The 12,335-nt window shown below is 47.6% G+C and overlaps 1 protein-coding gene across 1 annotated transcript in view; it reads right to left on the bottom strand.

The window, feature by feature from the left end:
- The window catches only part of ITGA5 (integrin subunit alpha 5), a 107,502-nt gene that overhangs the window by 37,992 nt on the left and 57,175 nt on the right, over window positions 1-12,335 (bottom strand). Inside the window, exon 3 of the mRNA XM_075591732.1 lies at window positions 491-606. Within this exon, the coding sequence (XP_075447847.1) occupies window positions 491-606 (116 nt within the window). The remainder of the gene's footprint in view (window positions 1-490; window positions 607-12,335) is intronic.

Raw genomic sequence — 12,335 nt, 5'->3', positions numbered from 1 at the left:
GAGAGAGAAAGAGAGAAAGAGAGAAAAGAGGAGACGAGAGAGAAGAGAACAGGAGAGAAGATGAGAGAAGAGGAGAGAGGAGGCAGAAAAGAGAACAGGAGAGAAGAGATTCTATTTCACTTTTATATCTAGCGTTTTAAAAATATTTTAAATATTAAAAATAGGAAAATTACATTGACTAGTTCCCAGTCTCAACCCTATAATATACATAATAACTCAGCAATTGACGATGTAAGCCACCGGGAAAGAAAAAAAAAAAATATCACTAAGAGGGACAGCCCTGTAATTTAGTTACAAATAGACATTAAGTGAGCCCCAGATGTTTGCCAGGCATATCATGGTGATTTGGGATAAGGTTCTTCTATTATTTCTAAGCCGTCAGAGCGTACCAAGATCCCCATCTGCTTGTACATCATGAAAGATATAGCGATGTGCTCATGTGTATTTTATGTGTATACGACAAAGACAAATGAATTTTCAGATCCCTCACCAGTATAGACTTGTTATGTGACCGCACTGTCGCTCCAAACCATTGCTTAGACTTGAACTCCATCTGCTCTGGCAGATTTGTCACATTGACATCCTTGGGATCTCGAAAACGGCTACCTGCAAGTGGAAGACCAAACCGCTTATAAATATGGAACACACACATAAGCAGAGGACATAGGGAGGAACAAATCAGGAGGGCGAGCCAAGACAACTAGTACCATGTGAACATACGATCAATGTCACAGATTGTTGTGCCTGCATTGTCCTCAATTTCTACATTTTACCAGATCGAAAACTGTTATACAAACATTTTGTTTTATGTAGACCAAAAAAAAAAAAAAATACCGTCTTCATTGTCACAACAAGAAATTTAGAACCAACAAAAAAAGGCTTCTCTTTTTTTTTTTTTTTATCAGAGCAGGATTTCTATCAGTCCGGAACCTGTACGGAATCATGTAAGACAAGAACATGGTCTAGTATTCAGACTGCATATTATATTTCAAAGTCAGCTGCCAAAGAATCTTGGTGGCTGAAGTCAGAACCGACCTTAAAACACATTTTGTAATCTACTACACCAAAATTCCAATATAAATGGACTGTAATCCACCAATTAGTAAGGAGAGAAAGTGCGCATGCCCTCTACCCAGCCCAATTATTAATCTTCACAAAATAGGCATTTTATACAACTAAGCAACAAGTATCAGTATCCGATCTTGTGTGGCCTCCGTGATGAAGGAACTAAGCAAGCCTGAAAAGTTAAAAACTTTGTCAGGATAACATTGCAGGCCCCATCTATTTCTTCATCTCAATCTTCAGAACAAAAAAGGAAACATTGAAGGTTTACAAATGGCTTAATAAAAAATTAAAATTAAATCCACACAGCTGTCCCAATTAAGCAGGGGGGGACGAAACTAAAAGAATACGGGCGAAGTATATAAAAAGGTGTAAATGGAATTTAGGTACTCTCCCACTACCCAAGAAATACACAGGAGTCAATGCCCCAAAATGAGTAAATGAAGACAGTTTGCGGACGCTCCACGATGAGCCCCGTCATCCTCAATGAGGAGGTCTTGAGGGGGCTCCCGCGAGTGTCCGCAGGCGTGCGGAGGCGCAGGGATTTTCAGCCGACAGCAGAACCTGTTTGAGCGCGCTGTCGGCTGAAAACCTCCAATCGGAGCGAAGCAGAGTCAACGTCACGGCGCCGTGATGTCGGCGCTTCGCGGGCTATTGGCCCAGTGACGTCAGTGCCCCGCCCCCGATTGCATAAACCAGCAGACTATCCAGTGTGTGCAATCGCTCCTGATTGCACACATGAGCCTCAGCATGAGCGCAGAGGAGCACTGACTGCTAAACTATGGACGCAGCCTTAGACTGGTGCTATTACCAGTATTCAGATAAAAACCCTGAGCAACTAACCAAGCTTACTTATTCATACCATATGAGTGGAACAAGTTCATGAATTACACACCAAATTCAGTTTCCCAACAATGCCCTACAATTTATAATGAATTCATTAACTTTTGCAATTAGTCCTAGTTCTGATGGTTTGGTTGGCATATTGCCTTCTCTTGAAGGAGCGGCTGTGATTTATGGTTTTCGAGTCACTTGATCTCTTCTCACGAGGGGGAACATGTTTCTCCCTCCCAACCCAAAAATATAATATAAGAAATAAAAGGAGTTCAGTGCCTCACAAAAGCAAGAGAAGTAACCATCATGCAGTGGGGGGGAAAAGCACCAGCAGACCAGGACTAGAATTTATGAGTCACAACAGATTCAGATGGCACTTAGGCCATCATCTGACTCATATCAACATCAGGCATCTGTATGTAAAATCAACAGCTTCCTCATTACCACAAAGTCCTTGAGCAACTTCGTTCTATATATATTTTTTTTTTAAAAAGGGGGGGGGGGGGGATTGCTAGTTCATACCCCTCTTGCACGGCTTGGGCGGTGCCAGGCAATAGCCAACAAAAGATTGAGCACAAGTAATTGCATCCGCTCTTCCAGGTATGCTTTCTAAACATTCCATCCATCGGAAAGGAACCATTCTTTATAAGAATGGTGTTATCCTCGCTATTGTTCAAACTGCCAAGTCTGTCTGAAGCAGAAAGTCTGATTTCTTGGCATCTATTTTGGAAAATGTGCTAGTGTGGTGCTTAAATGTTCCTGATGCCGCACAGGAAATAATTTTGGTTTCTTCGGATTCCAATGATGCGATTCCATTTAAAATACAGGAGTTTTTAATCTGTGACTCTTGATTGATCAACGAAGAGAGACTGTGCCTCGGATAAGCCATGTTCCTCATTTAGTTCATAGAATAGCCACATCAACCTCCAGATAAAGTCAGAGCTTCTAGATAGACCGTCACATATTTGTAATCTACACTATATCATCGTCATCAAATACAGGCATACAATTAAGGGGGCATCACAATACTGTCTGGTGAAATAAAATTGTATTTAAATTGTAGTTCTCAAACTGACAGGTAAAGGCAGATACGGTTGGAGAACAAAAACAAACTCTGATCCGAGACCACACGAGTCTCCCGAAAGAAATCCCGAGAAGAAGTTACAGCAGCTGGAAGCAAACAGACCCTCCCAGCAAAAATCAAAGTCGTCCTGAGGTGAAGTGATCATTCGGAAAATATATTCTATATTAAAATGTATATATACACTTTAATGTAGAATATATTTTTTGTGCAGATTAAGTAATTAAGTCAGTTAACCTTGAACAGGTTTTTGTAAACAGTTTTTATGAGATATAGGATGGGGGTGGGAATGAATAAAAAAATAAATAAAATAAATTTTTTTTTGAATGAATAGGAGGATATAGTCGCTGGGTTACCATTTGTAAGGCCTCGGCCAAGGTAAATGCATGCTCGCGAGCGCCGTGACGCGCCGAGCAAGCTGGCACGATTCCTGGCCATTTTAAGACGGGCTGTAGCGCGCGGGGGGAGGGGGCGCATGTCTGCGACTTCACGGAGCTGGTTCGCCCTCATTGGGCGAACCGCTCACGTGAACAGGCCATCGCACGACAAAGTCAAGTTGGTCTCCTCAAGCAGCGCTCCTCAACTCACGTGCACGCTCACTACAGCCGCTCATTGCCTTACGCCGACTCAACGCATCGCGCACGAGCAAACCTTCACCCTGGACGAGGCCCAAGTCGTAGCTTGCTTTTCCATTGGCTGCTGAGCCGAGCCCTGATCATGGTACCAGTTTGTGTCGCGAGGGCACATTTTCTCCAGTGACAGAGAGGGAAAACCGTGAGGTCCCTGATGTAGCAGGACCACGGAGGAGCTCCAGGGGACCACCCAATTCAGAAAAAATAAAAATAAACTAGCAGGGTAGAATGAAGCTTTAATGCAGTTGTGACATTCTTGGCATTTTCAAAAAGAAGCTTCTGATCACAAGCAGAGCAGACTACATTCTTTGTTTTATGAAAATCATTTATACGCTTGACTTGTAGACTACAGCATGAACTGTAGTGTCTTGAGGAAAAGCAGGAGTGTTGTAGACATGAAAATATAAACTTGCTGAACAAAAAAGGCACAGAAGGCAAAAGAACCTCTGAACAGCAATAAACATGCCATCGGTCAACGTACAGTGGCGAGAAAGTTTGAGAACCCCTTAGGATTTGCACATATTTCAAACCTACAATGTTATTAGATCTTAATTCAAGTCCTAATAGATCCATAATCTGAACAAATGACAAAAACCATGATACTTTTTCAACATGTATTTATCCACAAATGATCCAACATCCATATGTAAAAAAGTATGTGAACCTTTAGATTCAGTACTTGGTGGCACCCCCTTGAGCAGCAATGACAAACTAAGATTCCTGTACCTGCAGGTCAGTCTCTCACATCAGTTTTGAGAAGTTTGGGCCTATTCCTCCTTACAGAACTGCTTCAACACTGCCATATGATGGCTTCCTGGCATAGACGGCTCACTTCAGCTCCTGCCACAACATTTTGATGGGATTTATGTCTTGACTTTGACTGGCTATTCTAATACGTGGAATTTGTTTTGTAGATCTGCTTGTATTTTTAGGACCAAGGTCTTGCTGCATGACCCAAATTTTGCTTCAGCTCACAGACCAATGGTTCGACATGCTCCTCTAGAATATTCTGATCCATGAATTCTGCATGGTTTGTGTCAATGATAGCAAGCCATTCAGTCCCTGAAGTAGCAAAGCAGCCCAAAACCATCACACTCCCACGCTAGACTGTTGGGATGAGGTTCTTCCATTCGACCGCAGCGTTTGGTTTTAGTCAAACAACATTTCCCATGGAGGCCAAAAAGTTCTACCTTTGACTCATGTGGCCAGAGAACATTGTTCCAGAAGACGTCTTGGGCCGAGGCCCCGCTGCACGCGCCCGCACAGCCGCCTTGCTTGCCGGCGGCGCGTGCAAATCCCTGCATCGCGATCTGCGGTGAAATGTTTTCGGTGCGGGGGGGCGTGGCCAAGACTGGTCAGGGGTCCGTCCGGCCCACCCCCCTCCTCTCACCACTTCAACATACCTCTATTTCTCTCCCCCCCCATGTATTTCTCCTCTTATTACTTCCCTCCACTCTCTTCCCCCTGTCTCTCTCCACACTACTTCCAATCTCACTCTGCTGTCCCTCCCCCTCTGTCCTCACACATTTTCCCCCTTCTTTCCCACGGTGAGATCATTTTTATGAGGGCCTCCAGTCAGTTCCCTACAGTGGAGGGGAGCTGGAGCCCTTTTGGATTTCAAGCCACAAAACCAGAGCTTGGTCCGCCCCCTCCCAGTCCGTCCCCCTACCTTTTGGAGGCGGGGGAAGCTCTGACAGTTCAAGCCCCCGGCGCTGATAGGCTCACCAGCGCACCACGTGATGCGTCACCGCTCGGGATCGCAATTCTCTTGCATCCCCTGGCGGCTGACGTGTCACAGCGCGTAGTGAGCCTCGTCTGAAGGAGGCAGCGGGGACAACAAGACTGGCGGTAAGGGGCTGGTGGCCCACGCGCACGCCCACAGTGGGTCCTCAGCCTAATGAATAATCTGTGTGCTCTTTCGTGAATATCAAAACGGGCAGCAATGTTCTTTTTAGAGAACAGTGGTTTCCTCCTACCGATCCTTCCATGTACACCATTCTTGTTCAGTCTTTCTGATAATTGAGTCATGAACACTCACATTGGCCAAGACGAGAGTGGCCTGCAGATCCTGCAATGTTACTCTGGGGTTCCCAGATGATTTGCCAGTTTGTTCTTGGAGAGAGATTTTGGTAGGATGACCACTCCTGGTTACAGCGACTGGTCTTGAACTTTCTCCATTTGTAGACAATCTTACAGCAGCGTGGTGAAGCCCCAAAGCCTTTGGAATGGCTTTGTAAACCTTTCTAGACTGATGAGCATTAACAGCAGCTTTTGAGGGCCTCAGATTTATTTTTTTTGGCCGTGGCATGACGTGTTTCCACCCAGCTGTATGGTGAAAAACCAAAAACGCACAAAGTTGCTGATCTTTATATACATTGGGGCCTCCCAAACTCACCCCTGCAGATCTACCCAATTATTTAAAAACACCTGATGTAAAAAAAAAAAAAAAAAAAAAAAAACTCATGTAGCCCCGGTTTGCGCACCCCATGTCTAATACATACATCATTTTGTTTTAAAATACATGGAATTGGTTAATATAAACCCTATTGGATATTTAAGAAAGACTGGTTTTGATTCAAGAAGATCATAGAAAAACTATGTAATTTCCATAATTATCATCATTGGGGTTTACAGAACTTTTTTGCCAGTGTAGCTAAAATGTCACAGGTCAAAGGCAAAGCTAAAACAATCTTCATCTTTTGTACAGTGCATTACACAGGGGGAAGGCACACCCCAGTGATCTCAGACATCACTGTTACCATGGAGAAGGGCCCCTTCCTTACACATACGCAGCAGGGATGCATTTATCTGGACTGTAGTAGTGGCTGAATACTGCCCTGTAAATCAATTCTAAAAAAAGAGGCACAGATTACATAGCACGCCTTTTAAAAAGCCACACACAGCAATGGCAGCAGCAAGGGGCAAACACTGAATTCTAGTGTCTTTCAACCAGGGTTCCTAGGAACACATGGGTTCCACAGGCATCCCCCTAAAGTGTTTCCTGCAATTTTCAGGTCATTTGAAAATTGTGCCAAATACAAAATAATTTATAATGCATTTAAATCACAGAGTTGCTATTAGAGATGGTTGGTGGTCCTTCAGAATTTCACATTAGGAAGTTGGAAACTACAGTACTAGACACTTGGCAAAACATTATCAACGTTATGTGCATTTACAACTGGCAGAGTCCTGAAGAAATATAAATATATAAATATATATATATATATATATATATATATATATATATATATATATATATATATATATACAGTGCTCGACAAACCCGGTCGCCAACTCGCCAGCTGCGATCGGATATTGGCTCGTGGCCAGTAACCTTTCCCCTGCTCTCTAAAAAAAAAATCCCCTGCTCGAAGAAAAAAAAAAAAAAAACGGAAAAAAAAATAATCAGAGCTGATTGGCTGTGACGCGGGATGGAGTTGCCAGGACTTCAAACCGCCCTTTCTGCATGGGTAAGTAATGGGGGGGGGGGGGGGGGAGTGCGTGCGTGTGTTTCTCCTCGTGCGTGTCTCCTCCTCCTCCATAGTATCCTCTTGTATAATTGTGTCAGCTCCTTACAAGACCTGCACTGATCCGGCCATGGAGGAGTTTGTACAGATGCTTGAGGTGGGGGGAATTTAATACACTTTAAATATTTATATATACACTGGTACATCTTTCCCCCTCTCTCCGGCGCTCCCCGCTGCCCGCGCGGGACCCAACATACTCTAATAGGCCGGGGTGCTTCTCTCCCCCCCCCCCTCCCTCCGGTGCTACCGCTGCCCGCGCGGGACTGAAGATGTTGCAGTAGCCGGGGCTTTTCTCTCTCCCCCCCCCTCCCTCCGGTGCTACCGCTGCCCGCGCGGGTCTGAAGATGTTGCAGTAGCCGGGGCTTTTCTCTCTCCCCCCCCCCCCCCCCCTCCTCCCTCCGGTGCTACCGCTGCCCGCGCGGGTCTGAAGATGTTGCAGTAGCCGGGGCTTTTCTCTCTCCCCCCCCCCCCCTCCTCCCTCCGGTGCTACCGCTGCCCGCGCGGGACTGAAGATGTTGCAGTAGCCGGGGCTTTTCTCTCTCCCCCCCCCTCCCTCCGGTGCTACCGCTGCCCGCGCGGGACTGAAGATGTTGCAGTAGCCGGGGCTTTTCTCTCTCCCCCCCCCTCCCTCCGGTGCTACCGCTGCCCGCGCGGGTCTGAAGATGCTGCAGTAGCCGGGGCTTTTCTCTCCCCCCCCCTCCCTCCGGTGCTACCGCTGCCCGCGCGGGTCTGAAGATGCTGCAGTAGCCGGGGCTTTTCTCTCTCCCCCCCCCTCCCTCCGGTGCTACCGCTGCCCGCGCGGGTCTGAAGATGCTGCAGTAGCCGGGGCTTTTCTCTCTCCCCCCCCTCCCTCCGGTGCTACCGCTGCCCCGCGCGGGACTGAAGATGTTGCAGTAGCCGGGGCTTTTCTCTCTCCCCCCCCCCCTCCCTCCGGTGCTACCGCTGCCCGCGCGGGTCTGAAGATGCTGCAGTAGCCGGGGCTTTTCTCTCCCCCCCCCCCCCCCTCCGGTGCTACCGCTGCCCGCGCGGGTCTGAAGATGCTGCAGTAGCCGGGGCTTTTCTCTCTCCCCCCCCCTCCCTCCGGTGCTACCGCTGCCCGCGCGGGTCTGAAGATGCTGCAGTAGCCGGGGCTTTTCTCTCTCTCTCCCCCCCCCCCTCCCTCCGGTGCTACCGCTGCCCGCGCGGGTCTGCAGGAAGTAGCAGGGTGTTTCTCCTCTCTCCCCTCCGCGCACGTCCCTTCCCGTGTGTGTGGGTGGGTATGAGAGTGAGATTGAGTGTTTGTGTGTGTATGGGAGAGAGAGATTGAGTGTTTGTGTGTGTATGGGAGAGAGAGATTGAGTGTGTGTGTGTATGAGACAGAGATTGAGTGTTTGTTTGTGTGTGTGTATATGGGAGAGAGAGATTGTGTGTGTGTGTGTGTGTGTGTGTGTGTGTGTGTGTGTGTGTGTGTGTGTGAGAGAGAGAGATTGAGTGTGTGTGTGTGTGTGTATGAGAGAGAGAATGTGTGTGTGCAGGACACCAGAGGTAACCACCCAGTCACCCCACCCCCCCACCCAGTCACCCACCCAGTCACCCCACCCCCCCACCCAGTCACCCACCCAGTCACCCCACCCCCCCACCCAGTCACCCCACCCAGTCACCCCACCCCCCCCACCCAGTCACCCACCCAGTCACCCATCCACCCCCCCCCACGCAGTCACCCAGTCAGTCATCCCACCCCCCATCCAGTCAGTCATATGTCAGTCATCCCACCCCCCATCCAGTCAGTCATATGTCAGTCATCCCACCCCCCATCCAGTCAGTCATATGTCAGTCATCCCACCCCCCACCCAGTCAGTCATATGTCAGTCATCCCACCCCCCACCCAGTCAGTCATATGTCAGTCATCCCACCCCCCACCCAGTCAGTCATATGTCAGTCATCCCACCCCCCACCCAGTCAGTCATATGTCAGTCATCCCACCCCCCACCCAGTCAGTCATATGTCAGTCATCCCACCCCCCACCCAGTCAGTCATATGTCAGTTATCCCACCCCCCCAGTCAATCAGTTACCCCCCGTCTCTCCTCCCCTCTCTCTGTCTCTCCTCCCCTCTCTCTGTCTCTCCTCCCCTCTCTCTGTCTCTCCTCCCCTCTCTCTGTCTCTCCTCCTCTCTCTCTCTGTCTCTCCCCCCTCTCTCTCTCTCTGTCTCTCCCCCTCTCTCTCTCTCTGTCTCTCCCCCCTCTCTCTCTCTGTCTCTCCCCCCTCTCTCTCTCTCTGTCTCTCCCCCCTCTCTCTCTCTCTGTCTCTCCCCCCTCTCTGTCTCTCCCCCTCTCTGTCTCTCCCCCCTCTCTGTCTCTCCCCCCTCTCTGTCTCTCCCCCCTCTCTGTCTCTCCCCCCTCTCTGTCTCTCCCCCTCTCTGTCTCTCCCCCCTCTCTGTCTCTCCCCCCTCTCTGTCTCTCCCCCCTCTCTGTCTCTCCCCCCCTCTCTGTCTCTCCCCCCTCTCTGTCTCTCCCCCCTCTCTGTCTCTCCCCCCTCTCTGTCTCTCCCCCCTCTCTGTCTCTCCCCCCTCTCTGTCTCTCCCCCCCTCTCTGTCTCTCCCCCCTCTCTGTCTCTCCCCCCTCTCTGTCTCTCCCCCCTCTCTGTCTCTCCCCCCTCTCTGTCTCTCCCCCCTCTCTGTCTCTCTCCCCCTTCTCTGTCTCTCTCCCCCTTCTCTGTCTCTCTCCCCCTTCTCTGTCTCTCTCCCCCTTCTCTGTCTCTCTCCCCCTTCTCTGTCTCTCTCCCCCTTCTCTGTCTCTCCCCCTTCTCTGTCTCTCTCCCCCTTCTCTGTCTCTCTCCCCCTTCTCTGTCTCTCTCCCCCCTTCTCTGTCTCTCTCCCCCTTCTCTGTCTCTCTCCCCCCTTCTCTGTCTCTCTCCCCCTTCTCTGTCTCTCTCCCCCTTCTCTGTCTCTCTCCCCCTTCTCTGTCTCTCTCCCCCTTCTCTGTCTCTCTCCCCCTTCTCTGTCTCTCCCCCTCTCTCTGTCTCTCCCCCTCTCTCTGTCTCTCCCCCTCTCTCTGTCTCTCCCCCCTCTCTCTGTCTCTCCCCCTCTCTTGTCTCTCCTCCCCCCTCTGTCGCTCTCCCCCCTCTGTCGCTCTCCCCTCTCTGTCGCTCTCCCCTCTCTGTCGCTCTTCCCTCTATGTCTCTCTCCCCTCTATGTCTCTCTCCCCTCTCTCTCTCTCACCCCTGTCTCTCTCTCTCTCTGTCTCTCTCTCACTCTGTCTCTCACCCACACTCTCTCTGTCTCACACTCTGGACATGGATATCTTATTTACCCTATATATCTTAACAGCCCTATACTACACCGAAATAACAAACTGCTTTCTTCCAGATCTGACTCAAGCTTCACACAGGAGACATCGGAACCCCCCCTAACCCAGAAGACAGGTAAGAAACACATCCCCTCCAATGTATAACATTGCGGGAATGAGGTACCTGGACATTGAGGGACTGCGGATCAGGTAAGATCCCAGGCGGGATTGCTGCTTTAGATATTGTGAAGCGAGGCGTCCAGACATTGGTTAAGGGGTTCAGGAAACTAGTCATTCACATCTGGCTTTTTTTTCTAGATCCGACACACACACACACACGTAACAAGGACTAATTGTAGTATAATGTAATACAATAAATAAACTTATGTCAAAAACGAATGTTCTTACTAGGAATTTACTCAATTTATTTTATTTATGTATTTTTTTAAAAGCGGGGCGGGACTAAGGGCGGGGTTAGGTGGCGAGTAGATTTTTGGTTCGGCGAGTAGATTTTTGGGTGATTTGTCAAGCACTGTATATACACACACACACACACACACACACACACACACACACACACACACACACACACACACACACACACACACACACACACACTGTGTGCATGTAATTTCCCCCAGAATCCCTTGCTGCAGTGGAAGCACTGTATGCTGGGTGATAATGGTGAAAGGCAGGGTTGCAGACATGTCTAAGACATGTGAATGTGCTCACAGTAATATTTCCATTTGAGAGAGATAATTTTTTTAATATATATCTATATCTATAGATATATATATATAAAAATGTTATCTCTCAAATGGAAATATTACTGTGTGCTCATTTGCATGTCTGAGACAACACACACACACACACACACACACACACACACACACTTTAAACCAAAACTTTGTGAAAGTTTCAGAAAATTCACAAGTTTAACACATTAGCAAATAAGGAGGAATTTTTTTTGGCCGTGTGTGAACAAAACTTTTGGTAAAAAAAAAAAAAACCGCATGAAAAGATTTTTAAATGCAAAGTTACTTTTGCAAAGAGAACCATGACCATGTCACTCTAGTAAGCCTCTTTTACTAAACTAAAATATATGCTGGTTCTCCCAATTTCATTTTTCCTCCACAAATTTTGCATGTTCGGGGAGGAGGGGGGGGGGGCAACATTGAATTCCAACAGAACAGGTCAACCTTCAAGCTGCATTATAGAAGAATGAACACACACGTTTCTTTACCATTTATTGGCTGATGGCGATAGACGACCAACACAGGACAAAATAGACTATCACTAAGAAACATTTATGTTTAATCATGTAGGTGTGGAAAGGAGGATTGGTTTATATGGTGAACTGCTTCACAGCCATGTGGGTAATGCATCACTTGCATAGAATTGTATTGTACGATATGCGCTATAATCATTTACAAATCACAATTTAATACCTAAAGCCACTTTTTTTATATTGAAAAATTCTGATCATATCCGCACAGTTCCAACATGTACCCCACCTTTCAAACAATATGTTTGCCTAATGTATTCTTACGTGGCACTTCCAATGTAGAGGACTTGCAGAAAACATACAGGCCCACTAAATCACTGTCGTACAGGGGGCAGAGCGATTCCCTCACATCAAAAGAAGAACTTTTTATGATAGCCTGCTGCTACTGCTTTCAAACGTTCTGTGAGAATTATCACTTTTATAAAGAACAACCATTGGTCACAGTGCCATAAAAATAAAATAAAAAAAAGTTGTCCTACATAAACTCGTTATAATGGGGCACGTGTTTACAAATCTTGTTGAAATTGCATGCAATCTGTTTATGCTGTAAAATTTAAGACAGGAATTTGCCCTTATACTGCGACACTAATAATTTATGACTTCTGAAAGGGCCTCAGCATTCACTAAAGAGTTTTAAAACACTCTAGAAC

This window comes from Ascaphus truei, chromosome 3, assembly GCF_040206685.1.
Source record: "Ascaphus truei isolate aAscTru1 chromosome 3, aAscTru1.hap1, whole genome shotgun sequence".
Taxonomy (NCBI): domain Eukaryota; kingdom Metazoa; phylum Chordata; class Amphibia; order Anura; family Ascaphidae; genus Ascaphus; species Ascaphus truei.
This window is presented reverse-complemented; position numbering and strand designations above follow the sequence as displayed.